This window comes from Oncorhynchus nerka, linkage group LG10 (genome assembly GCF_034236695.1).
Source record: "Oncorhynchus nerka isolate Pitt River linkage group LG10, Oner_Uvic_2.0, whole genome shotgun sequence".
NCBI lineage: Eukaryota > Metazoa > Chordata > Actinopteri > Salmoniformes > Salmonidae > Oncorhynchus > Oncorhynchus nerka.
The window spans coordinates 44,195,167-44,219,513 of NC_088405.1; the positions used below are offsets into that span (position 1 = coordinate 44,195,167).

Consider the following 24,347-nt stretch of genomic DNA (forward strand, 5'->3'; position numbering starts at 1 on the left):
CAATGTGGTGCTTTTATTCTTCTCACTTTGCTTGGTGAGGTATATTGCTGCTATAACTTGATAAACCTTCACATACCTAACCATATATTTTGCACTCTTGTTGAGTGTATCCATTGTTTTCAATGCTATGATGTCCTTGAGGAGCAGATTCAATGCATGAGCAGCACAGCCAATGGGTGTGATGTGAGGGTAGGACTCCTCCACTTTAGACCAAGTGGCCTTCATGTTCGTAGCATTGTCTGTCACCAGTGCAAATACCTTCTGTGGTCCAAGGTCATTGATGACTGCCTTCAGCTCATCTGCAAGGTAGAGACCAGTGTATGTGCTCTTGTAGAATTCTGGTTGAGGGGTAGAGATGATTTAGTTTATTATACTTTGGCCACGAACATTCAACCACCATCCTAGATGTTTGCAATACAGTCTATGATTTGCTTGACCTTCACTTGAACTCTGTTGAACTCTGCATCCAGAAAATGAGTAGATGAAGCATGTCTGGTTGGAAGCGTGTATGCTGGGCGAAGAACATTCAGAAATCTCTTACACATTGCCTGTGAACATCAGAGGTGAACCAGTTGCATACACAGCTCCAGCAAGACATTCATCAGCATTTCTCTGACTATGTTCCTCCATTGAGTCAAAAAAACTTCTGATTCCAGGAGGACCATGAGATTTTGCTATCGATAAGGTGTCTGATTCATCATTTCCACCTCGAATAGAAGTAGAGGGACTTTTGTCAGAGGTTGCTTGTTGTGAGTGCTGAGGGAACTTTATGCACTTGGCCAGATGATTCTGCATCTTTGTTGCATTCTTCACATATGATTTGGCCCAGTATTTGCAAATGTACACAGCTTTTCTTTCTACGTTAGCTGCAGTGAAATGTCTCCGCACATCAGATAGTGCCTGTGGTATGTTCCTGTAAAGATTAGATAAAAAAAAATATATATATATATATACACTTCCATGTACAGATAAATAGTTAAGCATTTAGATTAAACAACTTATTTGTAAGATAAATGTTTTAAAATGAAATGTATGGAAACGGGTGAATTAACATGTTAGCAGGCTAAAACCTACATGGTAGCAAAAACTAAGTATCAGAAATGGTTAACAAATTATTTCAACACACTTTGCTGTAGGCTACTATTTACTAGTTAACAAAAAATCTTGTGTCAAAAAAGATATTCACCCCACCCAGTATTGTAATCAAAACTTACCAGAAAGCATGTAGTCCTTGGCTCAGGCAGTTTAGTAGTGTGGGCTCAATAGCATCTCATTAGTGTGCAAGATCTTGAGAATCAGCTGTACATGTGATGGAAGAATGCACTGGTTTGCAATTGAATTGGGGATAGTTTAACCAAAATATGCCACAAGACCTACGATTGCCTTGTGTATCCCACAAAAAAAGGTTCACTGTTATAAGCTAACTTTTTTGGATTAATTTAAGCAAAATTCCCGGGCTTAACTTCCCATGGAAAATGTTTGCAAACCCTACTCTGGAGAGACCTGAAAAAAGCTGTTCAGCGATCCTCCCCATCGAACCTGACAGAGCTTGAGTGGATCTGCAGAGGGGAATGGAAGAAACTCCCGAAATACTGGAGTGCTAAGCTTTTAGCGTCATAACCAAGACGACTAGAAGTTGTAATTGCTGCCAATGGTGCTTCAACAAAGTACTGAGTAACATGCTGAACAGACCAGACAAGTCACGTGTGCGAGCGTCGCAAAATGCATTTAGATATCAATGTTATTCAATTATTGCACCCACACTGCTCGCACGCGCCAACGAGCGTCTGCGATGCCAAGGGTTAAATAGAACTCCTTTTTATTTCTGACGCAGATCGCGCTGAAAGTCCTGCCTCTCCCATCTCCTCATTGGTTTATAGAAGCAGGTACCCACGTGCCATCTCCTCATTGGTTATACCCACGTGGGTGATTGATGGACAAACTGTTTTGCCGGTGGTCGTGGTAATACTATGAAAGTGTAGATGCCGATCACCATATAAGTTCAAAGATGAAACAGCCTGGAAGGAGGAGAGATGACTAGAAACGATTCGGTTGGCCGTTTTATGTGTGAATTAATTGTCGGAGTAGAGCACCTTGTGCATATCAGGTAAAATAACTCCATGTTTATATCCCAGGACAAATTAGCTAGCAAGTGCAAGCTAACTAGCTAAATTGCCATACATTTTTAATGCTTTTCGACCTGTCCCCAAATGAATGACATTGGTTCAGTTTTTGTTTTGATAATTTAACCTGCGTGTCGTGAACGCGTTTGGTGTAGGGGGACAAAATACATTTATGCACGATAGCGCACGCGCGCAACCGGTTTGGGTTCCGTGTAATATTCGTTTTTTTATTTTATACAATTTGCTAACATTTCTAAACTTGTTTGCTTTGTCATTATGGGGTATTGGGGGGGGGGGTATTTAATCCATTTTAGGATAAGACGAACGTAACAATGTGGGAAAAGTCAAGGTGTCTGACTTTATGAATGCACTGTATAAGATCAGGATTTTTTTTTTATTTATTTTTAACATGCATTTATACCCCATATTTTAACACTGTATACTTCATTTTTTAAACTGCTACCAGGGCCCTTCAGACGAGTCTTGTGATGCTTACCTTTGTGTTCGTGAGAGTCTTTCCACAGAGTGGTCATAGTTTGTAGGCCAAACCATTCGGACGCTACAGACATTTCCACGAGAAGACCGATTTTTGGGAAGTCTCATGGTCTGAGAAACACCGGTGTAGATCTGCCACCTTTCTCCATAGGTATGGAAGGGCAATATCGGCGGATGTGGTAGCGCTCTGTGTAGCGGTTATGGTATGAAGGTTTGGCTTGGAGAGGTTTTTTCACCTGGTCTGACAACTGTTGTTGTGCACAACAGTTGTGAAGTCCAGAAGAGAAAAGATGAGTGTGCGTAGATGTGAGAAGGAGTTAAACAACTAGCAAAGTGATGATGCTTTTTGTTTGCGTCTGCTATGAAAGTGAACTGTGTGCGCGGGTGATCAGGGTTGCATTCATTCCGCCAATTCAAAACGTTTCTTAATCTGAAGCAAGCAGAACTGAAAGGGGATTGACCTACCTGAATTTGTCCATTAGAAACTCTTGTTTTGGACTAATGATTACACCTTAGATCAGCTAGATGCAGGAAACAGTGTACACGGTGGTATTGAATGTGTCAACTTGGTTACTGGGTGAATGGAATATGAATGACAGTCATCCAATATGCTGTAATACGAAGGCCATGCTCATTTAATAAAAATAAAAAATCTTAAACTGCACCGACCGCCGCTGGTATGATCCTCAAGACAAATGTTTCCTCTTGTGAAAACACGGTCTTCCTCTCTGGCATACTGAATTTACTCTCCATTTGATATATTACATCTAAATAAGCACAGGAATGGGAGTGTTACACCACAAGAGACAGTTACTGGGAAAATGTATGGTTTTCATTTGAAACTCGTGGCCTATAGAGATTAAGTGACCCTCATAACTAACTGTTTATTTTTCTCCCTTTTCTTTCTCTTGGCGCTGGCTGCTCGTCCCTCCTCTACAGTTCAGGAGATTTCTCTGTGACTCACCACTTGAGGTACGTACCCCTGCCCTCCTGTTGACTCTACATACTTCTACATTTCCAAAGTGTATAAATTACTCCCAATGCCTGATTCACACTACTGAGATGTACTGGCCTGTTTACGCATCCATTATAGTTGCTGGAACTGTGCTAGAATGGACAATGTGAAAAGAAAAATCTGAGTTAGCAAAGTACAGTTTTGAAAAAGAATGTGCAAATATTGGTCACATACACATGGTTAGCAGATATTATTGCAAGTGTAGCGAAATGCTTATGCTTCTAGATCCAACAGTGCTTTAGTATCTAACAGGTAATATCAAACAATTCCACAACAAAATCTAATACATACAATCTAGTAAAAGAATGGGATAAGAATATAGAAATATAAAATATATGGATGAGCAGTGAGAGAGCAGCTAAGATGCAATAGATAGTGTAGTATCTAAGATTTCTTTGTCTTGTCTCGTGTATATATCTTTTTATACATTTATTTTTCTTTGCATTCTTTTTAATATTTTTCCTGAACCTCACCTTCAAAATACTCTCCTGCAACTCGCCTCACCCAATGTGGTGTGGATCTGTTTTTTTTCTAAAGTATTTCTATTTTCCTCCGAACTGGAATACCTCAACTGAAGCTAGATAGCTAACTAGCTACCAGCTATCAGTCAGCTAACCTTTAGCTCGGGAAGCTCTCGCCTATTTTTCTCTCCGTATCCCCGGATTCCTACCGCAAACTCTGAACCCTTTCATCTGGATCATGGCAGCTAGCTAACCGCAACCCGGGTTGACTACTCCTGGTTAACGTTTCGTCCCGGAGCAAGCATCAACTAGCCTGGGGCTATCCCAAGCTAGACCCATCTCCCGACTAGGGCTCCTGGGCTACTCCTGAAGCCCACTCCTCGGCTACAATATCCGGACCCCTTCTACTGCCGGTACTGGGCACAGAACCCTGCCGATCCTTCACAACTGGAATACCGACATAATCTGCCCGAGGATCCCAAAAGGGCCCGTCATGTGCGACGTCCCCTGAAGGCCCATTCTGCTAACTGCGGCCTGCTAGCTATCTATAGCATATTGGACTGTTAGCTGATCCACCGGCCAGTTTCTTGGACCACTATACCAATTTTGCCAATTGGACTTGGACCCATCTGCTACTTGGAACCCTACTAATTCCACGACTCGTCTATCGATGTCACAGACTTTTCCCGATCGCGACGTCCCTCTAAGGCCCGTATGCTAACTTGCTAGCCCCGGCCTGCTAACTGCTACCACCGGCCTGCTAACTGTCTGAATCGCCGTGTCCCCAGCCAGCCAGCCCAACCACTCACTTGGTCCAACTTCCCATTTTCCCCATATCAGAAGCATGTGTGCGAGTTCCATAACATCCATTTTAAATTTCCACTCGCTTAGCGCTCCAGACCTTAGAACTGAGCATGAGTAAAACACTTTGCTTGATACGGTTACCCATTAGAAGTCGACTTTTGAATGCCGTTTACTTTAAACCACCTGTGAGCAAACTTATCTAAAGAGCTGTAGTGCGCCAACAGTCCTTTTCCAATGCATTATCTCAGTTATCAGTTCTTGGCGTTAATGTTTTACGGAAAAGGGGTGTCTTCATAATGACCAATATAAATAGCCTACCTACAAATGGTAAAAGGTTGTCACCATGTGCGCGTGTGTTGCTAGTAACAACCTGCTCACTGCCTGGTAGTCAGCAGCAACAGGTTATAGTTAAATATATATTCTTATTATTTTTAAAGAGAAATACCGGGGCGGCGCTGTGCGATTTAGAAGTAGGCCCAAAACCCGCCACCAATACATTTTCACCCACATCGTTTTCAAAGTTGCCCAATTTTGCGAGAGAACTGCAAACATGGCAACCCTGATCATGCTGTGGATGTTTGGCCAGGACGTGTCTTTTTAATTTGTTCGTTTTGAGTGACTCATTACTAAACTCTCCCCCACACAAAACACATTGTGGGTGCTCCTCATTATTTCTCAAAGCTTGGATGAAACAAAGAAACTCATCGCTGTATTTGTGTTTCAGGGCGATTGACCTCAGTCAGAATTTAGACAGCGGCGAGTGGGAATGACAAGTCATTGGCTGACAGCGAATCATCTGCTGCTGAAAGACAGCGCTGCAACATTTAGGTTGCGGAGTGATCTTCAAGATAACTGCAGAAAAAGATCTGGTAAACCGCGAAGCACATGCATCTCCCTCCGACACGCTCAGCTGCCAAACTGACACGGCTGCTAATCAGAGAGCGCTGTTGCACTTGGCGGCGCACAATACCTTGGAGTGGCCATCATCATTTGTTGTCCTTAAGCCATTTTGCCACAACTTTGGAAGTATGCTTGGGGTCATTGTCCATTTGGAAGACCCATTTGCGACCAAGCGTTAGCTTCCTGACTGATGTCTTGAGATGTTGCTTCAATATATCCACATAATTTTCCTCCCTCATGATGCCATCTATTTTGTGAAGTCCACCAGTCCCTCCTGCAGCAAAGCACCCTGACAACATGATGCCTCCACCCCCGTGCTCCACCTCACGGTTTAGATGGTGTTCTTCGGCTTGCAAGCCTCTCCCTTTCTCCTCCAAACATATTGATGGTCATCATGGCCAAACAGTTATATTTTTGTTTCATCAGACTAGAGGACATTTCTCCAAAAAGTACGATCTTTGTCCCCATGTGCAGTTGCAAACCGTAGTCTGGCTTTTTTTTAATGGCGGTTTTAACCACATTAGGTGTCAGAGCCTCGTATTAGAGGACCTGTTCTTTGTAAATCCTACTTGGTATGATATGGTATGATATCTTACTTGTTTGATATTAGGTAGGCCTTCTCTAAGCGTATCGCAAAGGTCTTGGTAAGAATCTTACAATCCACATTGAGGAGGCTGATGGCCCTAACATTCCCAGGTTCTGTCATATCTCTATCCTTTTCAGGGATCAACGACATCAAACCCTCATTAAAGGTGTACGGAAGGGAGGAATTTTTAAATGGTACAATAATGTCAATAATGTCCAGACCAGGTGACTTCCCTACTTTCATAGATAAAATGGTGGCTCTAACCTCTTCTGTTACAGAACAGTCTAGGTCCTCTACCTAGCTATCTGATCATCTAGGTAATTCTATAACAAGCAAAAAAGTATGGGGCCCGCTGAACATTAGGCTGCATAGAAATCTTCATAAAAATGCTGAAACACAGTTTCTCTTTGGATAAGGTCACCATCTTATCACCCTTCTTAATTGCTGGGATTACATTAGAAGGGTTCTGCATTTTTTTTTGTTGCTCGTAGCCTGCCTGTATTCTCACCTCCCCCATTAAAACGTGTTCTAATCCTAAACAGTGCATATTCTGCCTTTTTTGTTATACATTTCATGCAACTGAAATTTCTGTTTGCAGGCAGTTTGAAATGTGCTATCTGTGGAAAAAAAGGATCTAAGATCATCTGCTACTGATTTGACTCAATATCTCATCTTGTAATGGCATGGTGTTTAGTCTAAATCTACCCTTCCTCAGATATTCAGAGTTTATATCAACATCTAACTACTGTAGCATGATCTGTGTGGGCCATGGGCCAAATCTTGCATCAATCACATTGTTAACCATGAAATTAGATATCAAGAAGAAATCTGTTCTCTAGTGTGTCTTATGACAGTGGGAGAAAAATATATATTCTCTGTCATTAGGATGGATTAATCTCTCAACCAGCTTCACCTGTATCTCCATGACATATGCTAGCAGATGATATATGCAGACATAGAGGTGAAACTGGTTGAGAGAATGCCAAGTGTGCAAAGCTGTCAAGGCAAATGGTGGTTACTTTGAAGAATCTCAAATATAAACTTTTGATTTTTTTTGACACTTTTTTTGGTTATTATGTGATTCCATATGTGTTATTTTATAGTTTTCTCGTTTTATTTTCATGACGGTGTTCATCCATAATCGTCAGTTACACGATTATACAATTACCGTGCCAGGCCTGATAGCTAAACAGCTCTGAGGACTGGTACTGTGTGTCTGCCCAGATTGCTCTTCTCTTCCCCAAACCAGACCATGAGCAGCACCCTAATGAATATCAATGCCCCTCACTAACTTGCTCCACTTTGGCCACGGAGCCTTCTGAAAACTCATGGAGCACTCAGGCAGGAATTCAATCAAACCTGCCATAGCAATGTTTATGCAGTGTCGTTGTTTATAGAAACCGCACACAGACTTCTTATTCTGAAAAGTGAAAGCATACCTGTGAGGGGAGTCTACCTGGTAGTAGTTGTAGCTAAGTTTTTCATCTCAGATTTTATTTGACCATAGGGAACAGTTGCTCCTATTCCAATACTGCAATGTGCATTTGTTTGAGTTAAGAAATTACACTTTTTACTCCCCTGCACTAGACCAGAGGGGAAGAGTGTGGAGAAGGGGGAAGTAAAGGGGGAGTTTTGGGGCCCATCAGAGGGATTTGGGCCCCTTTTGAGGCCTCAGAGGCAGTTTACTGTTTAGCGGTGGAGAATGTTTACGTTGTTGTCATTGTGGCAAGGACACAGCCATTAGGCTGACCTGGGAGGTGACGCACAGGTTAGAGTGAGACAAGATCTACCTCTTACACGTGTCTGCTGCATAAACACACACAAGTGCACACATACATACCCGTGCGTAAACGCACACGCATATGAGTGCACACACACACCGAAAGTAAATAGACACTCAACCATTCACTGACAGACACTCACGGCCATGCTCAGAGGGGGTAAGAAAAATCACTCTCGCACACATATTGGAGACCCACTCTCTCACTTCTGACTAAATTCTAAGTGAACCTAGGCTCTGACAAAGACTCCAGTGTTTGCTGCCAGAGCCTGTACCAAGAAATTTACAGGCTGCATGCCTTCCACTGACGGGCATTTTCCCCAGCCCCAGAAAGACTGCCACAGCTCAGGGGCCCCACCCAGCCTCCAGATGTGGTGCCCACTAGGAGCCCCAGAGGTATACTACCAGTTTTGTGTTTTTAAAAGTTTTAGAACACCTACTCATTCAAGGTTTTTCATCATTTGTACTATTTTCTACATTGTAGAATAATAGTGAAGACATCAAAACTATGAAATAACACATATGGAATCATGTAGTAACCAAACGTTTTAAACAAATCAAAATATATTTGAGATTCTTCAAATAGCCACTCTTTGCCTTGACAGCTTTGCACAATCTTGGCATTCTCTAAACCAGCTTCACCTGGAATGCTTTTCCAACAGTCTTGAAGGAGTTCCCACATATGCTGAGCACTTGTTAGCTGCTTTTCCTTAACTCTGCAGTCCGCCTCATCCCAAACCATCTCAATTTGGGTTGAGGTCGGGGGATTGTGGAGGCCAAGTCATATGATGCTGCACGCCATCACTTTCCTTTTTGGTAAAATAGCCCTTACACAGCCTCGAGGTGTGTTGGATCAGTGTCCTGTTGAAAGACATATGATAGTCCCACTAAGCCAATACCCAGAAGAGATGGTGTATCGCTGCAGAATGCTGTGGTAGCAATGCTGGTGATGTGTGCCTTGAATTCTAAATAAATCACAGATCGTGTCGCCAGCAAAGCACCCCCACAGCATAACACCTTCTCCTCCATGCTTCACGGTGGGCAATACACATGCAGAGATCATCTGTTCACCAATGGTATTTGCGACCGCACTTGAAGAAACTTTCAAAGTTCTTGAAATGTTCCGTATTGACTGACCTTCATATCTTAAAGTAATGATGGACTGTCGTTTCTCTTTGCTTTGAGCTGTTCTTGCCATAATATGGACTTGGTATTTTACCAAACACGGCTATCTTCTGTATACCACTCCCACCTTGTCACAACACAACTGAATGGCTCAAACACATTAAGGAAGTAAATTCCAGGTGACTACTTCATGAAGCTGGTTGAGAAAATGCCAAGAGTGTGCAAAGCTGTCATCCAGGCATATTCTGCAATGTAGAAAATAGAAAACATAAAGAAAAACCCTTGAATGAGGAGTCGTTCTAAACCTTTTGACTGGTAGCGTAGCTAATCCAGCCACCAACCAGACCCCCCCCCCCCCCCAATTCAACCTCCACTCTCCCAGCTTAACACTCTCCATTTTACCCCCGGCCTCCCTCTCACTCACTCCCAACTGCTGAAAGTCTGCCCCATGCTAGTCCTCCTCTAGTCTTCTCTCCTCTAGTCTGCTCACCACACACAAACACGTCACCCCCTAGCCCACATAGTGAACAGATACCCCTGTCCCCGTCTCCAATGCTCTGTTGTGTCGCCCAGGTAATCAGCTAGTGTTTGGTAACACAGCAGCCTGGCGCTGGAGCAAATGTGCCTTTCTTTTTACGGTAAGCTTCACTTAACACAGCTCCGCCAAGGGGGTACAAGAGGAATGTGGAGCCCAGGACCGGTGGAGGTCTTCTGGGAAAGATCGGTGTGAATTTGCAGGGGTCCTGGAGGTCCAATTATAGGTATTGGGAGGAGGGGGTTCATATTTAGACAGGTTTAATTGTGTCAAGGTGGTTGTTGCTGGTCAGTGGCCAAGCAGCATTCTGGGGGTTTTCACACTGTTGGATTAACAACGGCAGCTCTCTCTGTGTTGTGATAACAAGCGGCGTCTGCCCCGGGCCCAGATGGGCCGTGGGGAAGGATCCTGTTTCAACCGTTCTTTCACACATGCACATACACCAGTCCACCTCAGGCTTAATATGCCCCCTAGCCCCACTAGCTGTCTAAAGTATGTGTGATGTAAAGCAGTTAAGCCAGTTGATTTGAAAAACCCAGCATGCAATCTGTTGGGTACTAAACAGGAGTTGTATTGCACACACACATCCAAGAGTAAGCTTGGCCACATTCCACACCCTGCCCGGCAAGATGGATTTCATACAGGGTCTTTTATTAAAAGGCGTCTCCCATGTGTTTCGGTGGCTAGCACACACAGCTCTACCTACGCCCCCCAGCCTGATCCCCCTCCACATTTGGGAGCTATTAGCAGGCTGAGTGCGGGCTACTGTACACCCCTGTGCATTTATTTATTTAATTGAACCTTTCTTTTGACATGGAGTCAAAGCTGAGCCCTGTATGAAACAATACACAGCAAAATACGATATACACATCAAACTTAACATTCATATAGCAATATACACAAATCAAAACACAATCAATCATAAAAAACAAACATTCTCCTTGAGTGAAAAGGTCCCCTTAACAGCTGTCTGAAATGCCCTGGACGTTTGCACAAGAAGGCCTTATAAACAAAAAGAGAGCAGTGTATTGATCTACAAGACTTGAGAGGACCTGCCTACTTTCTGATACAGAATGCATTGATGTGTAATGAACGTATCGTCCAATGGTTTAAATAGAGTGGCATCTGCATTCATATAGACTATATCGCCATAGTCTAAAGCCGGAATTAATGTCGACTAAATTATTTGTTTTCTGCTATTTAACGAAAGGCATTCCTGTTTTTAGGAAGCCCATTTTTATTCTTAACCTCTTAACTAACTCATCAGTATGCTTTTTGAAAGAGCTTTTTCCATCAATCCAGATACCCAGATATTTATAAGCAGGGACACGATAAATGTGGGCACCATCCAATGTACATATGCGTAAATCATCAGGTATATTTTTAAGCGTTTTGGAAAGTAACATGTACTTAGTTTTACCTGCATTGAGTACCAATTTCAGTTTCAAAGCAACAAATGCTTTCTGTAAACTACACGTGTGTGGGGCCTGGGCTCTAATGAAAAGATAAATGTGTGTGTGTGAAACATGCTAATGCCAAAGCACTAACAAACAGGGGATTCACATGATTCAGTCACTAGGTCAATTCCATTTTTTTGTACTATTGTGATCTATAACCTCTCTCTCTCAGATGGAGACGCCTCCGGATGGACCAGCGGCGGGCTACGGTTCCTTCCACCAACAGTACTGGCTGGATGGCCGCATCGTGGCAGTGGGAGTAGTGGACATCCTGCCCACCTGCGTGTCCTCTGTCTACCTGTACTACCACCCCGACTTCGCCTCTCTGTCGCTGGGCTCCTACTCTGCACTCAGGTCAGTAGGACTGGAGGGGCTAAGGATCAAGCTTCGCATTTGGCAGTGTTTCCATTGCTCCTTTCTTTTTCTTTTCTTTCTGCCTGATTTGTGTCTCCTCTCCTTGTCTTTGTTTCTCTGTTATAGACTTGCACTCTCTCTCTCGCTCTGCTCTCTTTCGCTCACTCTTTCCAGAGTTCAATAAAATGTATGAACTGGAAAGAGACCTAGGCTTCTTTACATTTAAAAGTTTCAATTCGCTAGTGAGAAGTCTGTATATCCTTGTCCCGCTAGAATGAACGATATGCATCTTCTATTGATAGAACAGGTGCCTGTCAGTCACAAAGCGAGCGGCGAGAGGGTAACACTGCTCTCTGTCCTGCCTCTCGGTACCTGTGTTGTTTTTGTGCGCTGTGGTTGGCTGCAGTAAAATGTATTTTCAGAGTAGGGAGAACATGATGCTTCTTCATCGAGTGAATTAACACGTCACATTGTTTATTAGCTATACATATACAAGAACTACATATGCCCCCAAATCATAGCGCACGTTAGACATTTTAATGGTTTGGACATTTTGGGGGGAGAAAATGTTAGTCACTGGACCTCTTTTGAATTCTATTTGTTGTAGCGGATGTTCATGGGCTGGAACATAATTACAAATAATTTGTAGACTGCAAAAATCCCTTCCAAATATGTTTGACCAAAACATAATCATTTCAAATCTTCCTCACATTTATGTACAATCATGTGTGTCTCTCTTATGCGTGTGAATAGTTGTAAACAGATTTCTTAAACTAAAATCACCTGGAGCAGATTTCCTGTTGATTTTAGTCAAAGAATGAAAATTCTAAACGTTACATTTTTTTTGCTCAGAATTTTTTTTTTTTTTTTTAACCACCAAGCCCGCGGGTCGCCAGTTGGGGTACCCTGGCCTAGACGATATCCAAAACAGCTAACACACTCAATTCATACATTTTAAGTCATTTTAATTGTGTCGTGTCTTTCTACTCGATACCACAAGTAATTTTAACAATCTGGTGAAGTCATATAAAAAATGAAGTATTCAATAATTTAGCTGTGCATTTCAGATGGAAGCAAGGTCTTTAGAATGTTCCAAACGCCACAAAATAGAGCTTGTTCTGAAGAAAAAACAAGAAGAAAAATCCTCCACAGCCTGGAAACTCCCTGGCTGGTTACTTTTTCTATTTGGCTGGCCACTTTACTTGCAGAAAACACAATCTTTTCACTTTTTGTTCTCTCTTTCGCTCCTATGTTTTCTCTTTCCCCATCTCTCTCTTCTCTCATTTCTCTTTATTTTTTCTCTCTTCTTTCAGGTTCTTCTTCCCTAATTAACCTTTACACTCTCTCTGTTTCTCTCAATCTCTCTTGATTTTCCCACCACACGCTCGCTCTCCCCACCTCTGGGCAGTAGAGTATAGGTAATACCTAAGGACTGGGTAGGTAAATACTGCTCATCTGTCAGTATTGGATGAGGCAGTGGGGTGTTTGTGGTGCGGCTGACGACAGCACTGTCTGCTGGTATGAAATAAAAGCTCACACACGTAGCGCGCACATACACACACATCTGACGCTTCCTGTAAAGTGTAACCCAATAGTGAGTTGAATATAATATGAATATTATTGCAAGAGTCTGTCACCAAGAGTAACAGTACTCCCTGTGTAGATAAAGCCCAGACGAGGTTATTTGATTAGGTTTGATTTTATTTTATAAGACTTCCTCTGTCAGATATACACATTTTCTGCCATACACCTTCTGAAGCGTGTGTGTGAGGGGGAGGGGTGTTGAGTAAGAGTGAGCGAGCTAGAGAGAGACTTGGTGTTCCATGGGGAGTGTGTGTAGGTGTGATTCTGTGCTAAGAACAGGAGAGGGAGATGTTGAGATGTTCTGAAGAGGGGCCCCAGGGAGACGGGGATAAAAGAGGGATTTGAGGACTGGACATTGCGCCTGAGGCACTGTTATCCAAAAGGCAGCTGGTGTCCGGCATTGGAGTAGTTTTGTGTGTGCGTTAGGGGTGGGCGATATTACGATAGCATCGTCTATCAACGATGATTGACAGCCATCGTCGATGGTGACGACATCGTGATGTGACGGTCTCTCGCAGGGCAGCACGTGCAAGTGACATTCCAAGTAATTTGCCTATTCCTATTTGCTAAAGCCTATTTCAATACATACTGTGTGTGATGCGGAACTCGAGAGGAATATAGGCCAGATAGTGGAGAATTCCACCAAAGCAGCACAAAATGTCCAGTCAGAAAATATTGTTTCTTTCTCTGTTTCTGTCGGCTGCATGGGCTTTAGGCTATTCATTTTTTTTGTAGTCTATATTTTCTGCTCTCTCCATTCGATAGGCAGTTATGATTATGACTGAAGGCATGACTGCATCATTTTATGCATGGTTTTTGCCCGATCAAACAATGAATGTAACAGAGTTCAATTTCAAAAGGTTATTATGAATAGCCTTTGTGCTGCCATCCTGTTAGAAGGTAAGATTATTTTATTACAATGGTTAAATTGGATTTTCATTGTGTTCAATGGTGTTATTTGCCCCCTAGTGGCGCTTTCTGGTACTTAGAAAGACGACGCAAACAGGAAGTACAGAATTTGTTTTGCACGCATAGAAGCAGCTACAAACAACGCTACGGTGCAGGTCTTTCAATGTAATCATTTGTTGTCACGCTTCAGCCTTGGAAAAATATTTGTTTGTAAGTTCGATTCAAGCATTTAGCTAATGATGATAATCTTGTTATTGATAGAGTTGCTTACATATCAATGTTGGTTGCATTTACTCACAAATTGCAATGCCTTTAATGTATGTCGTTAGCTGTATTACTTTGCTCATGCGTCATGCAAACGAATTGTAAAATATACAATACTGTAGTTTTGTTACTGTTTCTAGTGTAATATGCTTTGTTATTCTACATAGATGGTTATACATTATTAGGGTAATGAAAGGAGCCAATTACCATATGGTTAACAATTAGCTATATGGTTTGGCATCATGCCAGATGCATGGTACCTTAGCGCATGCTTTGTATTTATGCAACTTCAAATGTTTAATGTACAGCTACAGTATGTCGGTGTGAATTGAACACTAAAGTATATTCTTTTCAGTATTTTGAAGTTTCACAACATAAACGTTTTCAATATATTCATTCAAGAAAAGTCACGCTTTGGGAGTTTTATTGAAGACTTAGTTGTTAGCTATCTGTCTAGTTTTGCATGGGAACGCAACTCAAGGGCAGAATAGCCTTAAACTTAAAGTAGCCAGGTGACTAATAATGAGAGAGAACAAACAATACCAATAGTCTATAGAATAATTGAATGTAAAGTTGAATCAAATTTAAGCTTATTAAGAGAAATTATCCATGCGGGCCAAGAAAGTACCTAATTAAAAAAAAAAAAAAAAAATTGATTTTTTTAACCCCATTGATACCAAGTTCTCATTCACAATTGTTAACATTCCAAATAAAACAAGGAACAATTTCACCGGCACCAGTGAATCAAGGAATTTTGCAAGTTATTCCAACAATAGGGTGTTCACTAAAACAAAAAAGGGATTTACCCTGCAACTGGGTTTGGTAGCTCATTCTTTTATACTTTAGCAACAAATCAAATCAAAGTTTATTTGTCACGTGCACTGAATACAACAGGTGTAGACCTTAGTGAAATGCTTACTTACAGGCTCTAACCAATAGTGCAAAAAAGGTATTAGGTGAACAATAGGTAGGTAAAGAAATAAAGTAACAGTAAAAAGACTATAGGCTATATACAGTAGCGAGGCTTCATACAGACACCGGTTAGTCAGGAAGATTGAGGTAGTATGTACATGTAGATATGATGAACCGAGAGTAGCAGTAGCGTAAAAGAGGGGTTGGTGGGTGGGACACAATGCAGATAGGCCGGTTAGCCAATGTGCGGGAGCACTGGTTGGTCGGCCCAATTGAGGTAGTATGTACATGAATGTATAGTTAGTGACTATGCGTATATGATAAACAGAGTAGCAGCAGCGTAAAAAGAGGGGTTGGGCACACAATGCAAATAGTCCGGGTAGCCATTTGATTACCTGTTCAGGAGTCTTATGGCTTGGGGGTAAAAACTGTTGAGAAGCCTTTTTGTCCTAGACTTGGCACTCCGGTACCACTGGCCATTCGGTAGTACAGAGAACAGTCTATGACTGGGGTCTTTGACAATTTTTAGGGTCTTCCTCTGTCCTGGATGTTAGGCAGCTTAGCCCCGGTGATGTACTGGGCCATACGCACTACCCACTGTAGTGCCTTGCGGTCAGAGGCTGAGCTATTGCCATACCAGGCAGTGATGCAACCGGTCAGGATGCTCTCAATGTTGCAGCTATAGAACCTTTTGAGGATCTCAGGACCCATGCCAAATCTTTTTAGTTTCCTGATTGGGAATATTCTTTGTCGTGCCCTCTTCACTACTGTCTTGGTGTGTTTGGACCATTCTAGTTTGTTGTTGATGTGGACACCAAGGAACTTGAAGCTCTCAACCTGCCCAACTACAGCCCCGTCGATGAGAATGGGGGCATGCTCGGTCCTCCTTTTTCTATAGTCTACAATCATCTCCTTAGTCTTGGTTACGTTGAGGGATAGGTTGTTATTCTGGCACCACCCGGCCAGGTCTCTGATCTCTCTATAGGCTGTCTCGTCGGTGTCGGTGATCAGGCCTACCACTTGTGTTGTCTGCAAACTTAATGATGGTGTTGGAGTCATGCCTGGCCATGCAGTCGTGGGTGAACAGGGAGTACAGGAGGGGACTGAGCACGCACCCCTGGAGAGCTCCAGTGTTGAGGATCAGCGTGGCAGATGTGTTGCTACCTACCCTCACCACCCGAGGATGGCCCGTCAGGAAGTCCAGGAACCATTTGCAGAGGGAGGTGTTTAGTCCCAGGATCCTTAGCTTAATGATGCGCTTCGAGGGTACTGTAGCTGTAGTCAATGAATAGCATTCTCACATGAGTGTTCCTTTTGGCCAGGTGGGAAACGGCAGTGTGGAGTGCAATAGAGACGTTGGAAGCTTGTGTAGTAGTGCTTTGTAAACAAAGATGGCGCTGTGTTAGACTGCATCCAAAAGTTTAAGAGCAGTGGCTGCTGCAATTTGGTAAATGGTGTCCCCATAGTCAAAAACTGTCAGGAAAATGTGTGCTGTACAATATGCTTCCTGCTATATTTAGGGAGAGGCAGGATCTTTAAAAAATAATAATAAGCCCACGTTAAAGCTTAGCGTTTTAACCAGCTCATTCGTATGTTTTTTTTAAACATTCAAACTTTGTCAGTCTACATGCCCAGATGTTTACAGGCAGGAAACCTATCGATGGGAGAACCATCCAATTAATAAATATGTAGTCCATCAGATTTGAGTTTTTTGAGAATTAGAGAGCAACATGTATTTAATCTTGCCCGTATTCATTTTTAAACTAACCAGGGCTTTCTGTAAGGCAACATAGTCAGATTGCAGCTCTATGGGGCAATGGCATACATGCCAGAATGATTACCACCCTGTAGCACTCACTTATGTAATCATGAAGTGCTTTGAGAGACTGGTTATGGCACACATTAACTCCGCCATCCTTGACCCACTCCAATTTGCACACCGCCCCAATAGATCCACAATCTCAATTGCTTTCCGCACTGCACCAATCTAGATAAGAGGAATACCTATGTAAGAATGCTGTTCATTGACTACAGCGCAACGTTCAACACCATTGTCCCCTTCATGCTTGTCACCAAGCTTAGGACTCAGGGTTCTGAACATCTTCCTCTGCAGCTGGATCCTGGACTTCCTGACGGGCCGGCCTGGATGGTTCTCCATAGCCACAGAGGAACTCTGAAGCTCTGTCAGTGACCATCGGGTTCTTGGTCACCTCCCTGACCAAGGCCAATCTCTCCCGATTGCTCAGTTTGGCCGGGCGTTCAGCCCTAGGAAGAGTCTTGGTGGTTCCAAACTTCCATTTAAGAAGGATTGGAGACTTTCAATGCTGCAAACATTTTTTGGTACCCTTCCTCAGATCTGTGCCTCAACACAATGCTGTCTTGGAGCTCTACGGACAATTCTTTGACCTCATGGCTTGTTTTTTGTCAACTGTGGGACCTTATATAGACCGGCGTGTTCCTTTCCAAATAATGTCCAATCAATTGAATTTAGCACAGGCTGACTCCCAAGTTGAAGAAACATCTCAAGGATGATCAATGGAAACAGGATGCACTTGAGCTAAATTTCGAGTCTCATAGCAAAGGGTCGGAATACTTAGTTGACGCTTTTTCAGTTCTGTTCTATGGGATTGAGGTCAGGGCTTTGTGATGGCCACTCCAATACCTTGCAGTGGCCATCATCATTTGTTGTCCTTAAGCCATTTTGCCACAACTTTGGAAGTATGCTTGGGGTCCTTGTCCATTTGGAAGACCCATTTGCAACCATGCGTTAACTTCCTGACTGATGTCTTGAGATGTTGCTTCAATATGTCCAGATAATTTTCCTGCCTCGTGATGCCATCTATTTTGTGAAGTGTACCAGTCCCTCCTGCATCAAAGCACCCCGACAACATGATGCTGCCACCCCCGTGCTTCACGTTTGGGATGGTGTTCTTCGGCTTGCAAGCCTCCCCCTTTTTCCTCCAAACATATAACGATGGTCATTATTTCCAAACAGTTCTATTTTTGTTTCATCAGACCAGAGGACATTTCTCTCAAAAGTACGATCTGTGTCCCCTTATGCAGTTGCAATCCGTAGTCTGGCTTTTTTATGGCGGTTTTGGAGCAGTGGCTTCTTTTTTGCTGAGTGACCTTTCAGGTTATGTCGATATAGGACCTGATTTACTGTGGATATAGATACTTTTGTACCTGTTTCCTCCAGCATCTTCACAAGGTCCTTTGCTGTTGTTCTGGGATTGATTTGCACTTTTCGCACCAAAGTATGTTCATCTCTAGGAGACAGAATGCGTCTCCTTCCTGTGCGGTATGATGGCTGCATGGTCCCATGGTGTTTATACTTGCGTACTCTTGTTTGTACAGATTAATGTGGTACCTTCAGGTATTTGGAAATTGCTCCTAATTGATGAACCAGACTTGTGGAGGTCTACAATTTTTTTCTGAGGTCTTGGCTGATATCTTTTGATTTTTTTCTGCCATGATGTCAAGCAAAGAGGCACTGAGTTTGAAGGTAGGCCTTGAAATACATCCACAGGTACATCTCCAATTGACTCAATTAGCCTTTCAGAAGCTTCTAAAGCCATGACATCATTTTCTGGAATTTTCCAAGCTGTTTAAAGGCACAGTCAACTTAGTGTATGTAAAATTCTTACCCACTGGAATTGTGATACATTGAATTATAAGTGAAATTGTCTGTATGTAAACAATTGTTGGAAAAATTACTTGTCATTCACAAAGTATATGTCCTAACTGACTTGCCAAAACTATAGTTTGTTAACAAGAAATTTGTGGAGCGGTTGAAATATGAATTTTAATGACTCCAACCTAAGTGTATATAAAGTTCTGACTTCAACTGGAAGTAAATAAGGTTTTTCTCTTTTATATTTTGAATATTTAGCAACAATATCTAATCCTGTTTTTGCTTTGTCCATTATGTGGTATTGTGTTTAGATTGATGAAGAAAAATTATTTAATCAAATTTGTAGTAAGGCTGTAACGTAACACAATGTGGAATAAATCAAGGGGTCTGAATACTTTCCGAATGCACCGTAGCTGCATGTGCACACATGCATGTATAGCATGTGACAACAACAAGATCATATTAAGGATAGCATCACAAATGAATACATAAATACCACTTGAATCTTGACAATGAGTTGATCATTTGAATCAGCTGTGTAGTTCTAAGGCAAAAACAAAAATGTGCACCCCTTTGAGTCCCCAGAACTGAGAACCACTGCTCTTCATTATGACCTCTTCATTTGCAGACAGGCTTTCACAGCTCTCTGTATCTGAGGACAGAAAGAAAATCACAAGAAAAAGGCTCAATTATACTCAAATACTGAAATATTATGTTACTATTTTCTCTGTGCTCACTTCTAGGGACTTGAACTACACTAAAGTACCTACCTTATACAGAATAGCCTACTCTCTCACTTTGACAGCGGGGGTTGCCATCCTTTCACCCTCTTCTTTGGGTCCTCGCTAGCTAACTACAAATGCATTTGGAGTTTGTTTTTTACATTGATGAATACATCAATATAGCTAGCTGATATGAACTTGCTGGGGATATATGTAAGGTTGGCTAGCTAGCTAGCTACGTCAGCAGATCATTTGATTTAGCCTGTACGTTATCTAGTTTGCTAATATTATTGCTTTTTTTTTAAAAACATTTTCAAAATATATTTACTTACTTGAATAAGTTCTCCCAGCCATGTGGACGATTGGAAACAGAGCAGCAAAGTTCGTCACCAGAGAGGTTGAGAGCACATTACTATTTACCTGTGAATAAATTTGTGAAATGGAGAATGGATTAAACTATTAACCCATTTAATAACCAGAGCTGTGCTGTGCAAAACCTGCTGTGCTGAATTCCTTATACACAATCTAACTTGCTGCTATATTTGACTGACCGGCTCAAATCGGTCTTATGTAGCAAAATTAGAAATTGTGTTTTTTACGTTGGATAAAAGTAGAGACTCAGAGCTACAAAATGGTATATCATACACTGCATTTGAGGAACATTTGGAAAATAATTTTGCTTTGAAAGTAAACTTGTATACTCACTTTTGAGAAAATGGCCTTGAATGTTTTGGTACTACCATTGCAGAGCCCTTCTTTGTATACACCCATTCAGCATTGTTCACACCCTCTTAAGCTTTAGCCCCACCCATCTCTTTAAGGGTTAATCCGAATGTACTAACCGCAGTCAAGCGCCAAAGCTAACTTGCTAGCTACTTCCAGACACATCTGAGCGAGAGCAGCTCACTGAACATTACTCGCCCTAGCAGAGCTGGTTAGGCTGTTATGTTATCCAGAGCGTTGTTGACTGCATTTGTTGAGCATTTCACATTCAATTTAACAATTGTTTTTGTATTTACAGATGGCATACAAGTTTTGTTATTAAGGCACATGAAAGTTCACATGTAAAAAAATAAATAAATAAAAAAGCATTTTGATTAAAAAAAAATATTTTATTCAAATGGCTCTCCTGTGAAGTAGTGACCCCGCGACATACGCCTAGTTTCCTGAAATGGGTTACATATGCTGCCAGCATACCCACAAGCGAGCCACTCTGGTAGTGGCACGTGGCAATTTACTGCTTACACAAGCTGTAAGGGTGGATATTGGGATTAAGCCTTTATTTTATGCACTCCTTAGCCTTATTGTCTACCTCCCCTCTGCTCAATATTTCAATGTTTTTATCCAATGTAATGTGAACACTGGGGAAACGAACTGCGTATTATAAGTTAGTTGTTGGTTGCTTCCTAAATGGCACTCTATTCCCTACAGTACATAGTGTACTATATATAGCGAATACTGTGCCATTTGACATCTAGATGTTTACTTCCTTGTTTTATAAATGCCAGCTGGTTTACTACTCTGAAATAGTCAGATATGATTATAGGGCCTATGTGATCATAGTATGTTATGATTATACTATGATAAGTGATTGGCTAAAATGACTCTTCTTTGCAGCAGATTTCTAAAACATTTATACAATATTACAGATGAGACTCGTGTTCTGTCTAGTACAGCTGTTTATTAAAACCTTTTAGGTCAAACAATACATATTTAATTAATATAGTGTTCTATATCATTATTATATGGGTAAAGGACTTTGCTGAAGAGTTCATACTATAAGATGGGTCTTGAACCAGCAACCTGCTCAGGGATCTGTCATGCCACTCCACTGTCCCCAGACCCTCAAGGGCCCTGTGCATTCTGACTACCTGTACTAAACTCACAGAATTAAATCCAATTGATACTACTTCATTGTAAATCTTTGTGAAACAGACAGGCAGAAAACTACTATCTGCATTACTGCCTGGACTAAACTCACAGAATTAAATAGGACAAAATAGATACTTTTGGTCATGTAGTGTATGTGGACACCTGCTTGTCGAACGTCTCATAAAAAAATTATGAGCGTTCATTTGGAGTTGGTCCCCTCTTTGCTGCTATAACAGTAATTAGGCCTGGCTCACAGTCAGTGTTCGAATTCATCCCAAAGATGTTTGATGGGGTTGAGGTCAGGGCTTTGTGCAGGCCAGTCAAGTTTTTCCAGGCTGATCTCGACAAACCATTTCTGTATGGACCTCGCTTTGTACACTGGGGCATTGTCATGCTGAAACAGGAAAAAGGTCCTTCCACCAAACTGTTGGCACAAAATTGGAAGCAATGAATTGTCTAGAATGTCATTTGTATGCTGTAGCGTTAAGATTTCCCTTCACTGAAACGAAGGGGCCTAGCCTGACCCATGAAAACAGCCCAGACCATTATTCCACCTCCACTAAACTTTACAGTTGGCACTATGCATTCAAGCAGGTAGCGTTCTCCTGGCCAAACCCAGATTTGCCCTTTGGAATACCAGATGGTGAAGCGTGATTCATCACTCCAAATAAAGCATTTCCACTGCTCCAGAGTCCAATGGCGGCGAGCTTTACACCACTCCAGCTGACACTTGGCATTGCGCATGGTGATCTTAGCCATGCGCTGCTCGGACATGGAAACCCATTTCATTAAGCTCCCGACTAGCAGTTATTGTGCTGACGTTGCTTCGTGGCAGTTTGGAACTCAGTAGTGAGTGTTGCAACCTAGGACAGACCATTTTTACGTGCTTCAGCACTCGCCAGTGCCGTTCTGTAAGCTTGTGTGGCCTACCACTTCATGTCTAAGCCGTTGTTTCTCCTAGACGTTCCCACTTCACATTATAACAGCCCTTACAGTTGACCGGGGCAGCTCTAGCAGGCCAGAAATTTGACGAACTGACTTGTTGGAAAGGTGGCATCCTATGACGGTGCCAGGTTGAAAGTCACTGAGCTCTTTAGTAAGGCTGCTCAACTGCCAATGTTCATCTGTGGAGATTACATGGCAGTGTCCTCAATGGGTGTGGCTGAAATAACCAAAATGCACTAAATTGAAGGGGTGTTACATGCTTTTGTATAAATAGTGTACTTTATTATATTGTCTGTCTGTGACTAAATCCTCTCTTTTCTCCAGGGAGGTTGCCTTCACCAGGCAGCTGCAGAAACAGTCCCCCAAGCTGTGCTTCTACTACCTGGGCTTCTACATCCACTCCTGCAACAAGATGCGATACAAGGTACGATAATGACACATTTACTTTGTTCTGTTATACTCTGCTCTACTTGACTTCTCTACTGTACTCGGCTCAATTGCATACTGTTGTACTCTACCCAACTATATTCACCCTAGTAGGATGCCAATAACTTCTCCAAAATAGTAGAGAATATTTCACGACAGTATTTCTATTATTCTGTATGATATCAAACAGAGAACGGGAGTTTTGCCCCGCTCCTTAACATGTCAGTGTGATTAATGGCTGAGGCTTTGATGTGAGCGCAGTGTTTTCCCTATTCTATGTGTTTGTTATTTTAATCTCTGTGCCTCACCTCCATAAAGACATTTGTGTGCAGTGCACTTGGTGGAGGGACAGAGGATTGGGATGGATGTCTCCTCATCTACGTTCCAAATTGCACCCTGTTCCATATAGTGAGTGCACTACTTTTGACCAGGGCTCTGGGCTTCGGTCAAAAGTAGTGTACTATGTGCGAAACAGGGTGTCATTTTCTCTTACGGAGAATAGGGTGAGAAATTGTTAGAGAAAAAAATATATATATATATTATCATTTGGAACGGTGTTGATGCCCCCTTAGACTCCACTTCACCCCCCCCCCCCCCCCGCCTAACCTCTCCGACTGGTGGCTACGGCGATGTCTCTCATTGAAACCCCAGTACATTCAGAGCATCACATTCCTAAAACCCTATCTGGCCCTCATGGAGAGCTCTCCCTCCTCTCCTTTTTCCCCCTCTCCCTCTTTTCCTGTCTTTCCCTCTGTGTTATTCTAGGCGCAAGGGTCTCAACAGGGAGACCAGTCTGAACTAGTGCTCTGGCTCTCTCTCCTTCTCATTTTCACTCATTAGCCCCTACTCCTGTCTCTGTGGGCCCCTGTACTAAGGAGTAAGGCTCCGGTCCAGAGCCATAGCTTTGCTCTAGTCTATACATTATGTAACAACAGCCCACTGAGAGCTGTGTTCTCTTACTGAATGTGCTGTTACTGTTCTCACTCAGTGTGCAGTTTTTCTACTGCACGGTAGCTTCAGACAGCCAGTGTAGAACCCCTATGCCCCAACAACTCCCAGTTGAGGTAGAATCATTGACGTCCAGGCCTAGGTTAGCATTCAACTCAAACCCATAATCAGTCTATTTTGAGCTGGGCAACGGAGAGACCAAAGGGTTGTGGGTTTGAGACCAGGGCCCAGGGCATCTTCGGGACATAAACAGACATCATGTCAGCCATTCCATTGGTAAAGTGTGTGCGCGTTAACTTCTTCGAGATAGGGGGCGCTCTTTTAATTTTTGGATAAAAAACGTTCCCGTTTTAAACAAGATATTTTGTCACGAAAAGATGCTCGACTATGCATGTAATTGACAGCTTTGGAAAGAAAAAACTCTTGACGTTTCCAAAACTGCAAATATATTATCTGTGAGTGCCCCAGAACTAATGCTACAGGTGAAACCAAGATG

The 24,347-nt window shown here is 42.4% G+C and overlaps 1 protein-coding gene across 1 annotated transcript in view; it reads left to right on the top strand.

Moving 5' to 3' along the window:
* LOC115135373 (arginyl-tRNA--protein transferase 1) overlaps nt 1–24,347 on the top strand; it is a 190,276-nt gene that overhangs the window by 95,865 nt on the left and 70,064 nt on the right. The window contains 3 exon segments of the mRNA XM_029670013.2: nt 3,558–3,590; nt 11,454–11,635; nt 22,802–22,901. Coding sequence (XP_029525873.2) covers nt 3,558–3,590; nt 11,454–11,635; nt 22,802–22,901 — 315 coding nt within the window.